General features: G+C 41.2%; 1 protein-coding gene across 6 annotated transcripts in view; it reads right to left on the bottom strand.

Moving 5' to 3' along the window:
• Nucleotides 1-23,444, bottom strand: part of LOC120553538 (plexin-B2-like) — a 247,366-nt gene that overhangs the window by 18,979 nt on the left and 204,943 nt on the right. For all 6 annotated transcript variants that reach the window (XM_039792062.1, XM_039792061.1, XM_039792060.1 and 3 more), the window contains 15 exons: nt 22,119-22,267; nt 21,533-21,668; nt 14,712-14,848; nt 14,445-14,618; nt 13,001-13,112; nt 10,042-10,251; nt 9,201-9,284; nt 8,910-9,005; nt 7,531-7,667; nt 7,318-7,418; nt 5,342-5,571; nt 3,977-4,158; nt 3,150-3,216; nt 2,357-2,503; nt 604-681 (listed from right to left, as the gene is read on the bottom strand). In XM_039792062.1, the coding sequence (XP_039647996.1) occupies nt 604-681; nt 2,357-2,503; nt 3,150-3,216; nt 3,977-4,158; nt 5,342-5,571; nt 7,318-7,418; nt 7,531-7,667; nt 8,910-9,005; nt 9,201-9,284; nt 10,042-10,251; nt 13,001-13,112; nt 14,445-14,618; nt 14,712-14,848; nt 21,533-21,668; nt 22,119-22,267 (2,040 nt within the window). The remainder of the gene's footprint in view (nt 1-603; nt 682-2,356; nt 2,504-3,149; nt 3,217-3,976; nt 4,159-5,341; nt 5,572-7,317; nt 7,419-7,530; nt 7,668-8,909; nt 9,006-9,200; nt 9,285-10,041; nt 10,252-13,000; nt 13,113-14,444; nt 14,619-14,711; nt 14,849-21,532; nt 21,669-22,118; nt 22,268-23,444) is intronic.

The raw sequence follows: 23,444 nt of genomic DNA, 5'->3' as shown, positions 1-23,444 counted from the left end.
TATGTCCCTTACTGGCTAATGTATTTCAAGATGGAGCATGAATATGGAGCGTCTACCCCAGTTCATGCGAATGCAAATGTAAAATTTCAAGCCAAAAGGAATTCTTGGAATTGATGGTGGGGGTAAATATTCATGAAAAAGGACAAGTTTGTGAACGGGCAACACCGATTTTGATAATGAACAACTAAACACGTTACACACTGGACCTTTAAAGCCAGAGTTAAACGGTGGCAACTAAAGATACACTGCAGAAATGTCCACATTTAGTCGTCGAGTCAAAAGAAATTAGGTAGGCTATAATTCATATAAATGAGGTTTATTGACCATGAATTACAAAAAAGTGAAAAATTAGCGGTAATAAGTTAGTGGTGTATCCGCTGGTAGTGGGCAAAAAAAACGCAGAAAAAAAGCTTAAAAAACCTAAAAAAAGCAATTAGCATATAAAAAAGGTTAAAACGTAAATTTTTACCCAGGAGAACAACAAGTTGCACGGTCGACGAGCAGACAACACAAGGGTTGAGTTCAGGGGCCTAACATTTTCTGCGTAATAGATTTGCACACACCAGGGACAGGACAGAATGAGAGCTCTGAAAACAGACCCACCTGGGAGATGGTGTCACAGTTCAACACCTTCACTGGAGTCACGTCCGGTCCCTCTCCGTGCACCAGCACCTGCAGAGTCTGATGTCACAAAACACACACCTGTCAAACTCCCGATTCCACTCCCTACTCACTCCTACGAGCTACACACAAGTAGGGCTGCAACTAGTCCATATCCACGACGTTCCACTTCCGGGATTGCACCGTTGCCGCCAGAATGTGCGCCGGATTTCACTCATTTAGGCCGGACATCCGTTGCCTTGGGCTTCCTTTGTGTTGGCGTTCTAACCTCCGGTGGATTTGTGAGGACTATGGTTAACTGCTCCTCAGATCTCTGCAGGGTAAATCCAGACAGCTAGCTAGACTATCTGTCCAATCTGAGCTTTCTCTCGCACGACTAAAACTACTTTTGAACGTACACATTCCTTCCCGAGGCTATTTTGCAGAGACACCGCCTGTTTTTCTCCGGTGCTTACAAATGCCAATAAACCAGAGCATGTTTTCCTCCCATCACCAAATGCTATGTGGAGTAGCCTCTAGACCCTCCTCCAGCACGCTTTGGAGGAGGGTCTGGCAAGACTAGACTGAACTACAATTTTTGCCAAAGTTGATTAATCGGTTGATTAATTTTCTCGATTAATCGATCAGTTGTTTGGTCTCTAAAATGTCCGAAAATGGTGAAAAATGTAAATCAGTGTTTCCTAAAGCCCAAGATGACGTCCTCAGATGTCTTGTCCCCAACTCAAAGACATTCAGTTTACGGTCACAGAGGAGAGAAGAAACTAGAAAATATTCACATTTGAGAAGCTGGAATAAGATAATTTTTCCTTTTGTTTCATGAAAATGACTCAAACTGACTAATCAATTATCAAAATTGTTTTATAGTTAATAGTTGACAACTTATCAATTCATCTTTACAGCTTTAGTCTGTTCACACTGATATAGGATAATATAAATAACAATTGTGAAAATATCAAACAATTGTAAGCCAAAAATTTTATTTATTATTTAAATATATGTAAATATATAAAAATCTGCTTAGAAAAATTCTGGCTCTTGGACAATTGAAGTTGAAGACTCCCTGGTTCAGTCAATAAAATGCCAAAAAATAGCGAAAAATGTGCAAGGTGACTTCTCCAAATGTCTTGTTTCGTCCGACCAACAGTCCAAAACACAAAGTTATTCAGTTCCCAACGATATAAACCAGAGAAAAGCAATTTTAATGTGCCATTTTATACATATCAATGGTCCAACAGTTACATTCATTTGTCTTCTGGCCGGCAATTTAGAGCAATGGAGTTAAATAGTCCTGTTTCTGGTTGTAATTATTTTTAGTAATTTAGATGTTCTTGATTTTATTCTAAATTCTTAATTTATTTGATTAAATTATGTGCTTGATTTCACATTTTAGTTTTTAGTGACATGCATGCTCTCGTTTCTCCTGCGGTCATTGTATTGTACAATTCATGCACTGTTTGTGTATTGTGGTCAACATTTTATTGTGGATTTCTTTTCTGTAATCTAAATGAAAATGAAGGCCTTGCCCTTATTGTACCTCCGAGGACTAGGTATAAAAAGGTTGATGATAAGGATAGTGATTTGAGAAGCTGCAGCACAGTTCAAATTCTTAAAAACACTGAATAAAACCAAAAAAGGAGCAAATCTGCAGGTCTGATCTAAAAAATACTTCAAAACGCCGACAGGTCAACACACGCGTCCTGAACGTTAGAACCCTGGGAGTATTGGGTGTACTCACCAGTACGGAGTACTCCACGTCGTCCCCCAGCAGTCCCGTGTCGTTCAGGGTGTATTTGGCTTTCTTCATCTTGGCGTCCACGGGCCCTTTCTCCACCTGGTGCTTCAGGGCCTTGAACAGTTTGTATAAAGGCTCCCCTGCCGTGTCCTGGAGCACAAGAAGTTTGTTTAGATTTCTGGATGTAAAGTTAGCGGAAGAAAGGACGAACTTTTTCTCCACATGATGGGCGTTGTGGGTTTGTTTGTGTTTCTTTGGTAACGACATTATTTTTGACTTGTATGTGATGCAGCACCCGGTCATACTGCGGGAAAGCGATGGCTTCAGTCACCGTGTATTCATGTCTCTGCAATAGTGTATTGAAACTCTCTAGTTGTTGAGCCCTGTGTTTACTTTCACTCACTTTATTCCACACCATAATGTCCTAGTGTCAAGGTGAGGTTATTCAAAAGGTGGATTAATTGCTGCAGGGTAGTACTGAAGGCCGCTTAAAAATGAAAACGTAGCAGGGTTAGGGTGCCCTAACCCTGCTACGTTTTCATTTTTAAGCGCCAAAAACAATCAGCGTCCGCACAAGAACTCGACAAAACCACTGAACAGGTCCACTGAACAGGTTTCAACAACACACAGAGAGAGACAGACGGGGGAGTTTCTGAGAGTCAATAATAGAGTCAACAAGTATAACTGTAGGAACAGAAGAATAAGAGAAGCCAAGGAAAGAGCAACAGAGCGAAGAGAAATCAAAAACATTTGAGAGAAGTCAAAGTAAAAAAAAAGGTGAAAGAATCGGTGTTACCCTGAGGAACTGATAGATACAGATGGACATCCAATTACAGAGCATCCTCTCCACCACCGTCTCTGACCTGGAGACAGACAGACAGACAGACACACACACACACACACACACAAATATTAGGAGATTTTTCTATCATTTAAAACTTATGACTTAAAAAATGACAGAAATGCATAAATAAACCGAGAAAAATTTAAAATGAAGGAAACGATGGAATTGTAACTGGATCAATTGATTGATCGGCAAATGTTTTGGGGTTTTGACAATGTCTTCAGTTTTAGGGCTGTACGGTTGCAATTCGAGAAATGATAGATTGAAAACCCTTTGATAAGGGTTGTTTTTGTAATTAAAAAGCATTTTGCTTCCTCCTACTCCCTTTCAGAAAAGAGTAGTTATTTATTTAGCTTATTCTTGCCTTTTGTTTTTACATAGTGAACTACTTTTATGTTTTTATTTTATTTTTTTAAATTATCTCGAAACATTGTCAAAGCATGTCCTAAAAACAAAACAAAAGCACAAGCATAGACAAATCAATCAGAATTTAATGAAGGATAAAAAAAAAAAGGATATTAACATACAATAATTTACACAATACACAAAATAGAACAATACACTTACATTACCATTTATTTCCTATGTTTAGGTCACTTCCTTTCTATATTGGTCAAGTATTGTTTATTTGTCTGTATATTATATCTTGGATTTTAAGTGTTTTTGATTATTCTTTTGACGTGTTGGTCGAAATAAAACCATTCATCCGTTAGAATAAATGGGTTATTGGCGACCGTTGGCCCTCCCAGACTGCCTGGGTGCGTGTCGTGTCGGCTCACCTCCGGAGCATGAGTTTGGGGTTTCTGTTCTGGACGTGTTCGTCCATCAGCTCCAGCAGCAGCGTCCGCATGATGTCCGTGTAATACTCCAGTTTGCCGTGCAGCGCCACCGTCAGCAGGGAGGCAAAATAACCCCGAGAGCGTGCGTTGAAGTCCGGGCGACTCTCCAACGTGTGGATGAACTGGAGGGCAGAGGATATGGAGGACTTGAAACATGACAGAAAGTTCATTCATGGTCTTGGAAATAGTAGTTTGGCAAAAAAAAATAAAATAAAAAATAGGTCCACTTTCTAGCTTTTCCTGGAGCTTTTTAAACAACCTAATTATCCATGACCGGAAAAAGCTACTAATAATAATAACAGTAATAGTAAGGCCTCCTGCACACTGCCTGCGTGGCGTGAGTGTTTTTATTTCTGCTCCCATGTTAACGGGTTAGAGATACAAACTGCACGACGTGCGTGTCAAAACGCGTACATGCTAGAAATAGGACCGAGGCCTAATTTTCACGCGACATGCAAGCGTGTTGGAAGCGCTTCCAGGCAAAATAGAATACAAAAAGATGTTTATATGTAATTTAGACACAAATCCATTTAATAAATGACATTTTGATGTTTGAAAGTCTTTAGGTTTTGACATAAATGCAGATATATATGTAATGCTACTTGGGCGGAGTGATTTGCTCGCAGCAACTGAGAGAACTCCAGGCAAACTCCGCTCCTCACCACGGGGCTTCTCAGGTGCTGGGAGCAAATCACTCCCCCCAAGTAGCAGTGCTTCGCCTTCTGAGAATATAGTTCCCAGTATGTATACAGTTAGAAGATGGCTGTGTCTCATGTGATGTTGTTATTTGTACACGCTGTGACTATACAAATCACAACATGTAAATAGGAACATGTTGGAGTTATTTTGTCACTTATTGGGAGCAGTAGGCTAGATGGAGCCAGTTACCTCCAGGATCTGTGCTAAGCTAGGCTAGATGGAGCCAGTTACCTCCAGGATCTGTGCTAAGCTAGGCTAGATGGAGCCAGTTACCTCCAGGATCTGTGCTAAGCTAGGCTAGCGGTGGGTGAGTCAGACAGAGTTAAGAGACATGCACGGAGAAGAGAAGGGTATGTATGGACTTATCTAACTCTGGGGGGTACGGTGAATAAGACAAAGTCTCAATAAGTCGGCTTGTTCCTTTAAAAACCAAAAGGTGGCAGTGTAAATGTAGCCCTAGTTAGGTGTCTGTTTTAAAAATGAATTCATGCATGTTGGGTTTGGGTCTCTTTTGGACCTTTACTGTAGTGCATAAAAGAGAAAGACTGAATGTGAGACAGAGACGGAAGAAAAGAACAGAAAGCCAGGAAAAAGCTCCAAACTCACATTGATGAGAAAGGTTTTACTGTTCAGCAGGTTGGAGAACTGGTTGAGCGCCTGAGCCACGATGGCCTTGCGGGCTTCTGGGATTTGGATTTTCCCTGTGATCATGGTGTCGTTGGCGCCGTCCTTGGACGGCAGGAAGAAGTTTCGGTCGGTGTAGACTTTGTAGTCCAGGAAGGGGATCCGGGCCTCGCTCAGGTCACTGGTGTGGTCCTCCATTTCAATCATCAGATCTGACGGACCGAGAGAAAGCAGGAAATATTACAGATGTGTGATTTTATAATCTCCACATGTTGAAGAAGGGGTGTGCATGGGGCTGTAGTCTGCAGGTTTCTTTGAGTAGACTCCGTTTCAGAACCTCAACAGTGATCTGCTTCCACATGACTCTTTTATTACAGCAAATGTTTTATTGTAGACCTAAAAATATATTTTAAAATTATAGATAAATAAACTCCAGCCCCCCATGACCCTTTAACAGGAACAACCACATACTGAAGCACACCGTAAGAGATTATATATAATATAGACTGCATGAGTGTGAATGTTACATTTTCTGCCTATATGACCCTCTAGGTAATAATAATGTGTGTATATTTCCATGCAGTAAGCATGTCTGAAATATTATAGTCACCTAGAGATGTGCACACTGTTTCAGATTTTTTAATCATTTAATTGAGTTTAATTCACACTAGTATAAGTAAATTAATGCTGACTACGGTTTGTATCCACCTAACACCTTGGTATGCAGATATGGATACGCAGTTTATTAGTTTGCTATTGTTCATTGTTCAGTTTACGTTGATAAACACCTTTGTGCATTCATGAATTATGTTAATGCAATTGACATTGCAAGTGGGATAAAGGGTATACTCAAGTAAAAAAAAAAAGAAAATAGAAAAACAATCTTAATTTGTACAATGACTACGTTTACATGCACATAATATTCCGACTAAACTGTTTACATGGGTAATGAAAGTGAATATTCCATATTTCATTTACCTAAAACATTTCACACTTTTCTGTTTGTGTTGCTTTAGTTCATTTTATTTCAAATATCTGTTTTATTCAAATAAATCTGTAAACCTTTACAATAGGTTTCATATTTCCTTACAAGATAAAAAAATAAGCTTTCATACCCTAGTGATGTGATTGTCACATGCCTGTCTCCTGATGTGCACAGGATTTTATTAAAGGGAAACTACCGTTGTTTTTTTTCCTCAACCTGGACCTTATGTGTCCTGTGTTTTTGTGTCTAAGTGACTGATGGGAACTACAATCTTTGACATTAGTCGAGTAGAAGCAAGATCTCTGCAGTCGGCAGCTGTGAAACAAGCTACAATGTAATGTTAATAGGGCAATTGTCCAGCTTGTATTTACCTTCACCAAAGTGCTCGTTTTGCCACTGACAGACTCAGATTAATATTCTGTGTCTGACAACATTATGGAAAGAATCCCTTCAGAGATAGATCTTTAAAACCTCTTTGAGACCTTTTCTGTTGAACCAGAAACAGCTCTGAAGTTGCTAGCTCTAAACCCACCAGACTCCATTTAAAAATGCAATACTTTTAGCGTGTATAGAGCAAACATATTTTCACATGTAAATCTGTAAACTATGTGTTTATTTCAACCACAACTAGAGTTGTGATGGTTGGAAAAGTGGAAACACGCCCCAAAATGGCTTTTATTAGTTTTATTTTGTTTCTGTCGACTTTGAATAAAGTGTATTTCAGGATGCTAAAATTACTGGTTATTTACATGGAGTCTGGTGGACTTGGCGAACGCAATTTTGCAGATGTTTTTATGTTTAAAAAAAAAAGGATCGTACTCTTTAACAGAAAGGTCGACCTCCTTAGAAAATCCTTTCCATAATGTTGTCAGAATATTTATTCAAATTCAAACTCATTCAAATATGCAATGATTAAGATTAGTGTATATGATGGAATGGTAATTTAGCATGTTTTTGTGGTCAGTGTTTGTACCTGTGAACTCTTTCTTGCAGCGATCTCGGACACTCTCCTCCAGATTATCCAGCTGGTGTTTCACCTTCTCGTATTCTCGTTCTGCCTGCTGACTCTTCCTCCTGTGAACACGCACCACAGACGCACACGGGAAGATATTTAACCCATATCGACAAACTCGCAGAAAAGAAAAATGTGTCTGTACTGCATGTGCAATCTGATAGTTTCTCGAACCTGTAGCAGTACACGGACACGGCGATGAAGAGCAGCATGGGTAAGATGACGGCGGGGATGATTATAGCCAGAGGGATGTCGTCTTTCCTGGCGTAGTAGACTGAACCCACCATCCACTCGCCATGACCGAACTTTACCTGGAGAGAGACCAGAGATCACAGCCTATATTTGAGTTTAAGGCTACATTAGACCACATCGACGACGTTTCACTTCCGTGATTGCTACTGCAAAATGCTTTACATCCAGGACCAAAAAATAAAAACACAACATATACAGTAAAATCAGAAAAGGTTACATAAAAGCAGGAAGAAAAAGGAAAGATCGTTTCCCTGATCGTTAAAATGCCATCCGGATTGACGAGTTCAATTACAGAGCAGCAAGGTGAATATTTAATTCCCCACCTCCTCATGTAATGTCCGTATGAGCGAATGTGTGTAAATGTGCATAGGTGCGGGAAGTGGGGGGGTGGGGGGGGGCCTGCAGGTGCTGCAGCACCCCCTGGTGGCGAAGCTTTAAAACAGCGATGACAATAAAATGATGGCTTATAAATATCTCTGGTTGTTGTTTCTGTTCACGTCATGTTTGGGGTGTGGGGTGAAGAGAGGAATCATTTTAGTAATTTTAAAATTATTTAATTTATCTTCAGTGTGTATTGGCCAATCAGATTTGTCTTGACGTGTTTGCGATTCAGCCTACGCATAGCATGCACGCAAACATGATTTATGTATGCCTATTATAAAGAAACGAATAGTCTGTAGCTTTTTAGAATTTGTCACATACTGTCGGAAAAGAAAGATTTTGCATAGCCTGTTACTTTGTGGCACTTAGGCCTTTTTTGGCATGTTTATGAACACTTAATCTACTTGTGGTTGTTTTAAAATAAACATACATTGTCATCTAGAAAACCGATCCTGGTGCGTCGAGCTCCTTGTTTTAACAGACATTTTGATTATGCATTATTGCAAATAATATATAATTTACATTGGTTGCACTATATAAATAACATGTTAGTTTACATGCACGCATTCACACAGATACTTAGATAGGCCTACTTTTTTCATCGCTGGTTTTTTGGAGTTGGCTGTGCAGTAGGCCCTATGTTGGGATATAGTTTGTACGCACTGTCAGCTCAGCTGTACTTCATGGAGGGGAGGGGCGAGTGAGTTTTTAAAAGGAGACCGCGGTAGAGTTGGCTACAGAAGCCTGTGTAACATAGTAGCTTTAGACCCCTCCCCCCCCTCCCCACCAGCACCCCCTGCCGAAAATATCTTCCCGCTCCTCTGTAAATGTGTGAAAAACCCATGACTGTATTACCCCTTCTTTTATATAAATGATCTAAAGGGGGACCGTGTATGAAGGGAGATGAGTCAGACAGTTACCACGAGCTCCAGCAGGTCGTTGGTCGTGTCTCTGCGTTGGCGTTTGGATCTGGATCTAGGCTGCGTGGAAGGAGCCTCCAGGATCAACTTATCATCCTGTACACAGTCAACAGAAAGAGGGAAATAGACCTGTATTAGTGGTATTTATATAGACCTGAACCAAAGAGGCAGCTTAGCTTTCCCCTGCCAGACTCCAAAAGGGAAGTCATTTGAACAAACCCCTCTGCAGCTTCAGACATGGGTGACGTGACTCTCTGTTTGCTTCCTGTAAACAGAGACCAGTGTGTTTACCTGCAGGATGTTAACATGACAGGAGGCGTCTCCAACAAACGCCTGGGCCTCTTTGGCTGTCATCGCCTTGGAGAAACCTCGACCCTGACCACAGCAAGAAAGAAGAAAACGAGCGTGAACTCCACAGATGCGGAGAGAAAGAGGGATATATATATATATATATATATATATATATATATATATATATATATACACATACACACACACACAGTACAGGCCATAAGTTTAGACACACCTTCCCATTCAATGTGTTTCTTTATTTTCATGACTATTTACATTGTAGATTCTCTGAAGGCATCAAAACTATGAATGAACACATATGGAATTATGTACCCAAAAAGTGTGAAATAACTGAAAACATGTCTTATATTTTAGATTCCTCAAAGTAGCCACCCTTTGCTTTTTTGATAACTCTGCAAACCCTTGGTGTTCTCTCAATGAGCTTCATGAGGTAGTCACCTGAAATGGTTTTACCTTCACAGGTGTGCTTTGTCAGGGTTAATTAGAGGAATTTTTTCCCTTATTAATAAAAAAGCAAAGGGTGGCTACTTTGAAGAATCTAAAATATAAGACACCGTTCAGTTATTTCACACACTTTTTGTTAAGTACACCATTTCATATGTGTTTGATGCTTTCAGTTAGAATCTACAATGTAAATAGTCATGAAAATAAAAAAGAAATGCATTGAATGAGAAGGTGTGTCCAAACTTTTGGCCTGTACTGTGTATGTGTGTTTATATATATGTGTGTATATATATGTGTATATATATGTGTGTGTGTGTGTGTGTGTGTGTGTGTGTGTGTGTGTGTGTGTGTGTGTGTGCGTGCGCGCCGTCCTCACAGTGACGATGATGATGCTGGTCTCGGTGATGATGTTCTTGCCCAGCTCGTTGAAGGAAGGGTTGGGGTGGTAGTCGAAGCTCTTCAGGTCCTCCTTCACGTCGTCCAGCTGGATGAGCGTCCGGAGGGACTGGCCGTCCACGCAGCAGTTCACCGACGGCGAGTAGAACTCCATGACGGTGTCGTACTTCCTCAGAGCCTCCTCCACAAACTGACCGAGAGAGAGTGACATGAAAGGAGTCAACCCAGCGCTGTCACAACATCTGGACCAGTAGGACCAGACTGTAAACACAGTCTAGAGCTGATATTTAGACCAAAACAGGCTACCTATCACTATCTATTGGAAGAAACCAATCATTTCTATGTTTCATCAGACACTCAGCGCACCCATTTAGCCCGAATGGAATGATCCTTTGTTTTTAATAACCACTTTTTCAGACACTTCGGCGATTCGACTGTGAGATTGGCAATTCTTGTCTGAAAGACATTTGAATTTGAATTAAAGATGGCTCCTCATGTTCACATCTATTCTTCTAGTCAAGGGATTCCAGATTTGCAGTGCAGGCATAACTTTGTCTCAATCTCTTTCTTCCCGGGTTCAGACGGCAGCTTTTGAGGGAGCGACGATAAAGCGACTCCTCTCCCCTGCAGCGAGTCTTTCCTAAGAGACTCTGTCACTCAAAGCTATTCAGCGGTGAAATGGAAGCATCCTCCCTTTTCTCTCTCTGTAAAGCGTCAGTTGTCGCTGCAGGCCGATACACTTCCAGCCAGAACGTTTGACTATTTTAGTCATTGGTTTCATACACTTTCTGTAAAAAAAAAAGCATATATCCTATTAAATGGGGGTCTGTGGTCTGATTTGTGTCCGTTTACAGTTCCTTGAAGTGAAAAAGATTGAGAACCACTGCTCTAAAGTACAAGACAAATATTTATTGTCTTCTTTTGTCTAAGCAAAGACGATCTGACAAGAACAAAAAAGGAAAATGCTAAATACTTTAACAATTTTTTGATGAACAGTTTTATTTCAGTTAGCCTAATAGCTAGTTTGATTTGCATTGGGAGATGATTTTATGGAAAGTACCCCATGCCAATCTCTAGGTATGGTGAAGGGTATGTGATGATGTGGGGGTATGGTGAAGGGTATGTGATGATGTGGGGGGGTATGGTGAAGGGTATGTGATGATGTGGGGGTATGGTGAAGGGTATGTGATGATGTGGGGTATGGTGAGGGTATGTGTGATGATGTAGGGGTATGGTGAAGGGTATGTGATGATGTGGGGTATGGTGAAGGGTATGTGATGATGTGGGGGTGTGGTGAAGGTATATGTGATGATGTGGGGGTATGGTGAAGGGTATGTGATGATGTGGGGTATGGTGAAGGGGTTGTGATGATGTGGGGGTATGGTGAAGGGTATGTGATGAAGTGGGGGTATGGTGAAGGGTATGTGATGATGTGGGGGTATGGTGAAGGGTATATGTGATGATGGGGGGGTATGGTGAAGGGTATGTGATGATGTGGGGGTATGGTGAAGGGTATGTGATGATGTGGGGTATGGTGAAGGGTATGTGATGATGTGGGGGTATGGTGAAGGGTATGTGTATGATGTGGGGGTATGGTGAAGGGTATGTGATGATGTGGGGGGTATGGTGAAGGCTATATGTGATGATGTGGGGGTATGGTGAAGGGTATGTGATGATGTGGGGGTATGGTGAAGGGTATGTGATGATGTGGGGGTATGGTGAAGGGTATGTGATGATGTGGGGTATGGTGAAGGGTTATGTGATGTGGGGGTATGGTGAAGGGTATATGTGATGATGTGGGGGGGTATGGTGAAGGGTATATGTGATGATGTGGGGTATGGTGAAGGGTTTGTGATGATGTGGGGTATGGTGAAGGGTATGTGATGATGGGGGGGGCCAAGGGAACTTTATCAGGATGCATAGTATCCTGGATCCATGAAATAACTGGCCTTAACATAGGGGTGTGTATACTTATGCCCCCTGTATTTTAAGGAAGAACATTTATTTATTTACGATACATTATTCATTCACAAAGAAAATTGGTGTCCTTAAAGGTTGGATTTTTCCTCATTTTTTTAAATGAAGGCATTAAGATCAATTTCTAAAAGATCATTTTGTATTCCTCTGTTTTTCTAAATCTGTTTCTGGCCTACTAAAAAGTATGGCAGTGTGTGTATTGGAAGGCAGGGACTGTGCTCAACAAGGAAAAGCTACAACAATGGGGACTGTGTTTGTCCTCGCGGTCGATGGCTTTTGTTTTTTTTACTTTAATCTTTCCTCTGAACGCAGAGTTTCTTTTTCATGTGGAGCATCCACTCCAGAAGCCAGAGCCTCTACCGTACTCTTCATCTCATCTTAGCTGTTAATTGCTGTAGTTATATTCTGTAGTCTGTAGTTTTACACACACACACACACACACACACACACACACACACACACACACACACACACACACACACACACACACACACACACACCACTTTAAGTGTTAGAGGTAGTCCAGTAAAAGGTTTCCTTTTCTCAGTATTAATAACAAAGTGTCACAAAACAAAAATGGCAGAGGACCAAACTGAGGGTGGAGAGGGAAAAAAAAAAGAAGAAGAACTTAGAAGTCAGAGAGAAAAATAGCTCTGTGGGGGCGATAAATAAACAGAATAAGAAGAAAAACAAACTTCCTGCAGAGAAATGAAGTCGGGAAACACAAGAGAGAGAGAGAGTGTGTGTGTGTGTGTCTGTCTGTGTGAAATACCACTTTAAACAATGAACCAACAAACTCCATCAATCTACCACAACAACACAACTTCCTGGAGCTGCTGTTTGTACACACACGCGCGCACACACACACACACACACACACACACACACACACACACACACACACACACACACACACACACACACACACACACACACACACACACACACACACACACACTCACCTCCACAGGTGTGGTGTTCTGTGAAAACTCGTTGGGGGAGGGGATGACTTTCATCGTGGCTCTCTGGATCAGATCAAAACCGCTTCCCATCACCACGATCTTTCGACCACCGCTACACGCACACACACACACACACACACACACACACACACACACGGAAATTAATTACACATATAACTACATTTACACACAAACGGTTCTAAAATGCAGTTTTTCCTCTTCCACATGTATGAGTTATTGGAGTTTGAGGATATAAATATAGGATAAATATATTAAAGGGACAGTTGTTCACCTTAATCTGAAATATGCATATGTTGAGTAGAATAGAGAACATGACTCCAGGTCCATCCAAAAGAACGCAGTACATTGGTACTTTAATATTTTTTACACCAATCATTTTGCAAACGATAATTAGCATTGGAGAAAACCTCCAATGCTGCATTTTGACATCTCGATTACTTCTCTACAGGGACGGATTAGGAGACAACGGGCCCCTGGGGCAGACATGCAAGACCCCATCCTGTCTCCATAGGAACAAGACACCCAATCTCAAGAGTTTTTTTTAGCCATTTTGCATCCCTTTGTAGTCGTCTTGCATCTCTGTTTGAAGTCATTTTGTGTCTCTTTGTCGTCACTTTTGGTCTTTTTTTTGTCATTTTGCATCTCCTCGTAGTCATTTTGCGTCAATTTTTATACATTTTATGTTTCTATGTAGTCGTTTTGTGTCTCTTTGTAGTCGTCTTGCATCTCTGTGATGTTTTGCATCTATTTTCAAAATGTTGCATCTTTTTGAGGTCATTTTGGGTCATCTGTAGTCGGCATGTCATTTTGTTTTGTTTTTTTTAACCCTTGTGTTGTCTTCACCATCGTGCATGAACTTGTAATTCCGGGTCAAAATTGAAAAATGCTTTTTTACTTCAATGTTTTTCTGACTTTTTGATGCTTTTTTAAAGGTTTTTGTCCCTCTTTTCAACGTTTTTTTCTAAATTCCTAGTCAATAAACCTAATAAAATGACATTCTACCTAATTTTTTAGTTTGAAAAAAAGCAGATATGAATTATTTTGACTAATAGAATAGCTAAGATCAGAGGATGTTGAGTGGATCACAGACTGGTTTATGTCAAAGCTTGGTCAGGATGCTGTTTTGAAACCATTTAAAAAGAAAATTTCAATTGCCATGAAATTAAATAAAACAACCCAAATTCAATGGAAGTAATCATTAATCTTAGCTGCAAAGAACATGGATGCATGGATGTATATGTTGTATGGGTTCCATACAACGTACATGCATGCATCCAAGTTATTTTGGTTGTTAAGAAACCCATATTTCTGATATAAAACTGACTCCTGGGGCCGCCAGGCCTGTGCCCGGGGCCCGTTCAGAAATCCCTCTGAGTCCTGTACAATAAAATACCACTAAACCAATGTTTGACAGCATACTCACCAAAAGAAGCTGCCCTTGGGGGTATAATCTGTGATCTTGGGGTTTTCAGAGTACTGGAACGCTGCTGGGATGTCTTTGGTGGTGTTTTTACCGTATTTCACCGTCACCGTTAACGGGTCAGAGGGCGTGCGGTACTTCCCGGTCTTACAGGTGATCTCGGAGTCAAACTTCAGGCTGAAGAGGAGAGAGGAAGAGACTGTAAACGGCCAACTGTCTCTTCAGGAAACACAAGTACCCACAGGAGGCGGTTTAACAGGCGTTACTTACACTTCACAGGGAACCCCCCCGACACTGACGGACACGTCCTCTTTGGTCGCCGTGTTCAGGTCTTCTCCCTCGATGGTGATCAGGGTTCCCCCGGCTGCTGGACCCTTCGCTGGGTGGACAGAGACGGGTTTGGGGTCCTGGACACAGAGCGGGACACATTAGCTGTTTGTACTGAGACAAGTTTTTCTTCTGTGTGGTAGTGAAGAGTTCTTAAGTTAATTCTAGGGCTGCGGGACACGAGGGACACATGCGATAACATTGAATATCGCGAAAATGATATAACTTGCAATAGAGAAACAGATGTTAGAGTTCTTAGTTCTGCTGCTTTCAGTATTCTGCTAAAATACAACACATTGCTTGTTGAATTTAAAACAAATGAAGGGAAATCATTTCCAACATTTTTTTATTGAACAAATTGAACACTGCATTGAACATAAAAGGCAGCACACAAAATAATGACCGTTACATTTTAAAGTGCAGTTTTCTGCTGATAGTTTCTTTCAACTAACACAAAAAAAAAAATCATCTTTCGCGATATGTCGCAGGCTTTCGCCACGTGTTTATTGCGATGATAAAAAGAAAGATATTGTGCAGCCCTAGTTAATTCCCAGATGAAAAGATTTAAAGCTATAGTGCGTAGTTTCTGTCTCCCCCATGAGGAATTCTAAGTAAAGACAACAACACTGTTGGCGTGTCCACATGATCAGCATCTAGGCTGCCTACCGGGCGCCAAGTCTTTCTGTAGGAGACTGAGAACGAGATGGAGGTGGAACAGGCGGTTCAGAGACCGTTTCAGGAGAAATGCTAGCTGAAACATCGAATTCTGCTGCCCAAAACGACAAAATATCCTTGGCCACATTTGAAAGACTCATACCTCTCAAGTCTCACGCATTGGGCGTGAGACACACGCATTTCAACCCGTTCACACGCTCACACGCCACACCTTGTATTTCTCACGCAGAGAAGTTACCAGGATAACGGCCACCAAGTTGCGCCGTTATTTTTTAAACAGTGGAACAGGTAGAGGAATGAAGGGAGTTCCCCGTAGAGTTCAGAAGGCCCTGCCACGCACCAGCTGAGTGAGTGCGGATTTCAAGTTGCAGCTTTCGTCGCTGTTTGTGACTTTGCCTGAAATTGAGTGACAAGTGTACTCCTACTCGCCCTGTTGTTTATCTGGTTGCCATGACGTCCTGTCACTGTTCCAGTTGAGGGGAGATAGAGCGGATGACAGTTCGCTTGAGTTCAGTAGCGCACACGGCTCTGTAGAGTCGTGTAATTATGACTTTATATACTACATGTACATAGCGGAAACCCTGTTGTGCGTCTGCCCTATGTCTGAGACTGTGGCGCCAGAAATCAACATAGAGGAAACACTGGGTAGCTTTTGCGCCTATTATTATTATTATTATTATTATTATTATTATAGCTACATGTTGAATCGGCTGCAGGGCTACTCTGACAGTTTTATATTTTTATAAAATACCCATTTTATAATATGCCTACCCATAATACTTTTATAACAGTACCCATAATAATTTGGAATATTTTTAGTTTTTTCCTTTCCTTTTATTTTTACCGCACAACTTCCTGGCCCCCATTGTGAAAACCTTTGGCCTAGGCTATTTCATTATATTTTATCCAGACAATGCATAGTATTAATTATTGCACACACACACACACACACACACACACACACACACACACACACACACACACACACACACACACACACACACACACACACACACACACACACACACACACACACACACACACACACACAAGAAATGCTGAATTAAATAAAAAGAAATTTGACATTTTGAAATTTATTTGTACAAATTTATGTGTCATTTATCAGATCAGACCCCCGACCCCTCCCAAGCCCCTGCCGCCAAAATCTCACTCTGAACTCTGTTCAAAACTTGAGAGCCCTGAAGACGGTTTTTCATTAAAATTCAAGCAGGCCAATAGTATCATCATGCAATGCCAGAGGTGACTGAACTGGCAGCATTCAATAACTCCACATCTAATATGCAAGTATTTGTGCATTGGTATTTCAAACAAAGTTTTTATGACTAACACCAAATTGCCAATTAGCAAAACAGCATATTTCGTGGCATTGCTAATTTCTGTCCAGCACCAGCAACCCGTAGGACAACGTATGTAGGACACTGGCTAAATTAAATCACATACATCTAATTAGCTCATACGGGCTACTTGGGTGTGTAATAGTTTGGGATTTATGACCCCTTGTCCTATTTTCACTACATGGGAGAGCCCCGTTTTACAGTTTCTTTTTTATGTAACTAAGTAACTTTTACTTAAAGTACATTTTAAATGAACTACTTATTACTTTTACTTCGGTACTTTTTCAGATAGGTAATTTCACTTGTACTTGAGTAATATTTCATCAAAGTATTTACTTTTTTACTTTTACTTGAGTACAATATTTTAGTATTTTTTCCACCTGTGGTTACATTCCACCACTGATCCACTCCAACGTGTGTCTGCCAGGGCACCAGTACCAGTAGGTCAGACATTCCACATAATGTTTAGGACTCATTTCACTTTGACGTATTGTCTACAGTCTTTACTTACTATAATGACTTCCAATTACTTTTTATACCATCTATTACAGTCTGTGTAATACTTATTTTCAAAGGGAATCACTTTGCGAAGGCTTTTTGCATGAAAAAAACAACGATCTGTCACTCCAAATGGCAAAGACAGACAAACTAATAACAAAATAATCAAATCAACATTAAACTTTAAATAAGTGAAGTTCATAATGTTCCAGCTACAGTATGAACGCTTTGATCACATCCAAACCAAAGTATATTTTAAAGCTAAATAGCTCCCACGGCGTTTATTTAGTCAGCGAGCTATGATGTGAGGGAGTTTGATCAACGGGAGTGCTCCAGTACTACTGATAAAGGCGGCAGCTCGAGTACACCTGCTGGGCGGGTTTCCTGTTTGTTCTGGAAGGTTTGTGTGGCGCTCGACAGCATGACAAACCAAACAAGAACGCATATTAATTCTCGGCTACACGCTGAAGGATAAAGCAGCCTCGCAAACTTAAGAAGTCAACCTGTCTGGAGGATAAAGACAAAGCAGTGGAGCGCAGTGTGTGAGAGAAGTCATTTGTGCTCGTTTTGGAAGCGGGATTAAGAGAAATAAAAAGGTGTAAATATGAATCCAAAGTGAAGCGGTACAATGTTTTCTAAATCAGCGTGGCACAGGAGTGTGTTGTGCAGCTGCTGAGACGTACTTAAGCATCTGGTTTGTTGGCGTTTCGGATTTGTTCTTGTTTCCGTTCTAGCAGACGGAGCCGCAAACACAAGAATAAATATCCCTGAAGAGAGACAAACTCATAACAGCAGCTCTCTGCCTGGCTGGAAGTTAGACACAAACACTGCAGACACACAGGAGGTGGCACTTACCGGAATATATTTGGTCTGTGAGATAACAAAAAAAAAAAAAACACTTAAAGAAGAAAAACAAATTCACACCCAGAGATTCACTTGCAGACATACAAACGCATGGATGGATTTATTGACATGATATAAAAAAAGGAAGAGGAGGAAGGCTCATTACTAAGGCTGCAAGATTTGAGTAAAATACCTATTTGCGATTGCTTTGACTGATATTGCGATTGCGATATGATTCACAATATAGGAGGAAATGATAATTTTTGTATTATTATTCTCATTCAGCTTTTCTTTTTTTTTCTTTTTAATCCGAGGTGCAGTTGGAAGAGATGTGTTCTTAGCCTGCGGAGGAAGGTGCGTAGGCTTTCGGCCGTCCTGATGTCAACGGGGAGCTCATTTCACCATTTAGGAGCCAGGACCGCAAACAGTCGGGACAATTTGTTGAGTGATTAGTTGTCCCTCGCTGTGAGGGGGCAGCAAGCAGGTTGGCTGATGCAGAGCGGAGTGGGCGGGCTGGGGTGTAGGGTTTGACCATGACCATGTCCTGGATCCGTTCGTGGCCCGTTATGCAAGTACTATAGCCTGAACTCCCCATTGGCAGGGCTCAATCAGAGGGGCGGGATAAACAGTTGCCTTTCAAATTCCCTCTGCACGCAATTTTTTTTTTTTTTTTTTTTTTTTTTTTTTTTTTTTTTTTTTTTTTTTTTTTTTTTTTTTTTTTTTTTTTATTTTTTTTTTTTTTTTAAAAATATTTTTTTTTTTTTTTTTTGGGGGGGGGGTGACCTCTTAAAAGAAAGCAGTTTTTTTTTTTTTTTTTTTTTTTTTTTTTTTTTGTGGGGAACTCAAAACTTTTTTTTTTTTTTAAAAAAATTTTTTTTGTGTTCTTTGGTGGTTTTTTAAAAAAAAAATAAATTTTTTTTTTTTTTTTTTTTTTTTTTTTTTTTTTTTTTTTTTAATATTTTTTATTTTTTTTTTTTTTTTTTTTTTTTTTTTTTTTTTTTTTTTTTGTTCACGGCCAAAGCCGATTCCAAAGACCGCTGTTCGCCATTAGCAGCAGCGGCCATCTTCTTTGTTTTCAAGTAGCAGGGAATTCACGCAAAACCGTCGCAACTTTGTCATTATGTTAAGCCCCGCCCACAGACTCTTTACACAATGTGATTGGCCTGACTACAGTTTGTTTTTTCCAGCTCGCAAGCCAACGGAGAGTTGCTAGACTGACCCTGGCTGCAAATTACATTTTCTGCCGCTAGGGTGGGTCTAGATTTCTAGGCTACAAGTACTAGTCTTGAACTGGTAGCCAGTGGAGAGAGCGGAGGAGCGGTGTAGTGTGAGAGAACTTGGGGAGGTTGAAGACAAGCCGAGCTGCTGCGTTCTGAACAAGCTGCAGGGGTCGGATGGCACATGCAGGCAGGCCAGCGAGGAGGGAGTTGCAGTAGTCTAGACGTGAGATGACTAGAGCCTGAACCGGAACCTGAGCCGCCTTCTGCGTTAGAAGGGGACGTAGCCTTCTGATGTTATGCAGCATGTACAATATCTACACAATCGGGTAGTTGCAGCAATGCTGGCAGTAAAGGTCCTTGCGGCAGCCATCTTTGTTGTAAACAAATTCAACCCCAGCGCTCTTTGGTGACGTGGTTGATTGCGTTACTGTTGATCATCTGTCCATCGTATAAAGCCCACCTCCTGACAATTTGATTGGTCCAAACAGCTCTGGTTGGAGCACAGTTGCTCCACGACGGATCAAGTCCAGACCGAACTTCCCCGACCTCAAATATTGTGGGCGGGGCTAAGTTCGGCTGGCGTCCAGGCTAGTAAGGTCCTGGGTAGGAGAGCCCTTCCCTGGAAGGAAAAGAAGCTCGGTCTTTTCAAGGTTGAGTTTGATTGATTGACTAATTGTTTGAGATCTGGCTGGAGGCGGGCTGTAAAAACACTGTCCAACTACCCCCAGTGTCGCTTTACATTAACTTAAATCGTAACCAAGGCAGGAAATGTTTTGTGAAACAATGTTTTTGTCCTTCATACTAATTTAAATAAGTTATTAAATGGGATTACACGCCTGTTTCTGTAGCGTTGGTTTAGCAATTCTGTTTCGACAGAAATAAACAATCTCGGGGGGGGAAGTTTATCGTTGGAGAGTTTACCGACAGAGAAGAAAATTAGTCATTTTGGTCTCAGCAGTTTGCTTTAATTGGCTTTTTGTCAGCTCGACATTAAAAAACAAGAAATATGAAAGTGAACAACAACATTTAAATCAAACTACTGAGCCTAATTAGAGAAACAAAACCAGAACAGCAGGTGAAATCCATTTATTTTGATCAGATTTGTTTCTGTTTTCGTGGGAAGAAGGGCTGGTAGTTGAACATAGTTTTGTGCAGCGGTGAATTTGTATGCGAGGGATATTTATTACGCATTGCTGCATCTTTGGGGAGCAAGATTTCTCTGCCCCACACCAGAGGAAGGCTGCGTGTTTTACTTTGTGATATACCTTTGAATGTTTCTGGGATTTGATCTCTGGGGTTTGAAGCAGCGGTGTCGCACACGGTTCTGTATTGCCTCAGAAACGTTGGAGTGCACAGGTTTCAGGAGGCCAGATTCAACAATGCTTAAAAGCTTCCTGCAGCTGAACCAAGTAACAAAATCAAAAAAACAAAGCTGCTGTATGTATGATGGAAGACAGGCAGTGAATGTTGTCAAACTACTGTATAAACGGGGGCGATAGCACACCTGGAAATTACAACATTAAAGGGATAGTCCAGATGTTTTCAAGTGTGGTTGTATGAGCTACTTCTCAGTGTGTTAGCACTTTCTCACAGCCTACTGCATTGAACGCTCCACCTACGTAAACACCTTCCCGTAATCAGCGGCGCTGTCATCATGTCGACCAACCAGCGCGTAGTGCAAGCGTAGAGTTCGGTTAAGTGGACGCTATATTTAGAATATTTTTCACGCGTCATCTTGCTGTCAGACAGCCCTTTACGATGGGGAACTGAAGCCGTTATCTCTGCTCTCTTCAAAGCCACCAGACTCCTTTGACAAAAACAGTCATTTTATCTCGCAGAACACGGGAGTTGCTGCTCTACCGCTGCCTCCATCGGTTAGTTTCTGTTGTTGTGTGACTGGTGTTTTAAAGGGTTAGTTCGGAATTAGTCTCACATTGCCAGAACCTCTTCCAGCGTGCTTTGGAGGAGGGTCTGGCAATGCAAGACTAATTTTAGTTAGAGTTTAGAACGCCAACACAAGGGAAGAGGAAGGTAACTGACATCCGGTCGAAAATTTCGGTGCCACCTGAACAATCCCGGAAATGAAATATCGTCGTTATAGTTCGGAATCAACAAAGTCTAAAGACATTTGGCAGCTTCTTTAGCAGTGAACAGTGTTTGGGTTCAGACCTACCCGATAGGTGAATTCGACCTTAGACCTCCCTGTTCTTCCTCCCTCTACTTCTATCTCCACTGCTCCTCTGTAGGAGCTTTCGGGAGGGATGTCGGACGGTGGAATTCTCTTCGCTGGGCCGATCTCACACACCACACTGTGGACAGAAAGAGAGGTTAAATAATAACAAGGACTGCCAGCTCAGACTGCAGCTGACAGAGGCGGAATGTAACAAAGTAGGCCTACTATACGTACAAATTCCAAGTATTTCCATGTTCTGTTACTTTATACTTGTACTTTTCCACATCTCCAGATGTGTTGATGTTGAATGTTTGTGATAAACTGAAGGATAAAGTGTTCCTTTATGTGTTGAGAAAATTCTCTTAAGCTAAATAAAGCCTTTAAAAAGCCTCTATGATCAGCAGAAAATGCATCGTCACAAAACTGAAAACAGGGCTGTTTTTCTGACACCATAAAAAAGTTTTAATCTTTTTAGAGAAATGAGCACAACCTGAAACATGTACAGCAGGAAAATGCAACATACACATTCATGCAGCAGGAATAGGAATCCAGAAACATCAGATATTAAGTCGCTCTGTTGAACTACCTGGTAGAGACGGAGTATCTGTCCTCCTGGTGAACACAGTTCACCCCGGCCACTGTGATCCTCTTGATGTCTTCCTTCTTTATTCCCATGTTGGAGCCTTTGATGGTCACGGAGATCCGACCGTTCAGAGGGCCGAAGCGAGGGATGATCTGCAGAATGGAGAGGAAAGACAGTAAGAGGTGATACAGTAGATTATAGTCAATATTTGGGAAATAAAACAACATTCCCTCTTTAGCGTTTAGCTTAGCGCAGCATCAATACTTAGTCATTTTGCACCTATTTCTAGTTTCTCTGTGGTCGTTCTGTATCTCTTTGTAGACGTTTTGCATAAATTTTTAGTTGTTTTCGATTTTTTTATGCAACCAAAAACAACATACCCCTGACCCTACTTACGGATTTGGGGTAATCATTTTAACAGGAGGGAAACACTATTAAACGGGGGAATAGATTTTGACAGCACAGGCAGTCCACAAACCAATGGGTAGGATTGGGTACCGAAACCCGGTGCTAATACGGCACCGGTGCCTAATGACCAGTATCTACCGGACCGAATCGCAACGCGGATTTTGGTGCCACTTAAATGCCTTCTGTGCTGCTCTCTGATGCTCTGAAACAGACGTTAGAGGTAACAGAAGCATCGCTACACTTGACGCTAGTTAACTCTTCACTTCACTTCGTCAGCAGGTAACGTTAGCCTACCGTTAGCTAGCAGCTGGAGTAAACGGTGTAAAGTGTGTCTGTATTTCACTGTGGAGGATTCCAACAGCGGGACGTTAAGCAGTGTGCAGCTGCCGTTGTCGGAAAAACAACACAGACGGTGCGTTCACTTGAAACTAGTAAGCCTCGTGGTGCATTTAAAGTTATTGTAAATTACCCTATTCCCTATTTTTTTAAGAATCGGTTCAGGCACTGTTTAGGGACCGGCACCGTTTTAAAAGTATCGTTTTAGCACCGGTATTGGAAAAAAACCAAACGATACCCAACCCTACCAATGGCTGAGGTCACTAATGCTACGCCCACTCTTTAAATATAGTTATGGTCTTCTTTGAAACCCCCAGGCCAATTGTCTTCAGCTGAGCATCATCTGTACTGTTCGGTGTACTTCTTTAGTCCTGTTACTTTCGTGAGAGCAGGTGGAGAACCAATCAAAAGATTACAAGCTAACCGAGAGAGCTGGACTGAGTCACAACCGAAGACCAAACCATTTTTGAAATTTAAAGTGAATCCTGTAGGGAGATATTTCAAATACAACCAGGCATCACCTAAAAACTAAGACCTACCATTATTAAAAATTATTTTATAACCTCACATTTTGAAAACTTTATA

The sequence above is a fragment of the Perca fluviatilis genome, chromosome 23 (genome assembly GCF_010015445.1).
Source record: "Perca fluviatilis chromosome 23, GENO_Pfluv_1.0, whole genome shotgun sequence".
Taxonomy (NCBI): Eukaryota; Metazoa; Chordata; class Actinopteri; order Perciformes; family Percidae; genus Perca; species Perca fluviatilis.
Note: the sequence above shows the minus strand (reverse complement) of the source record. Positions and strands in the feature narration are given on the sequence as shown.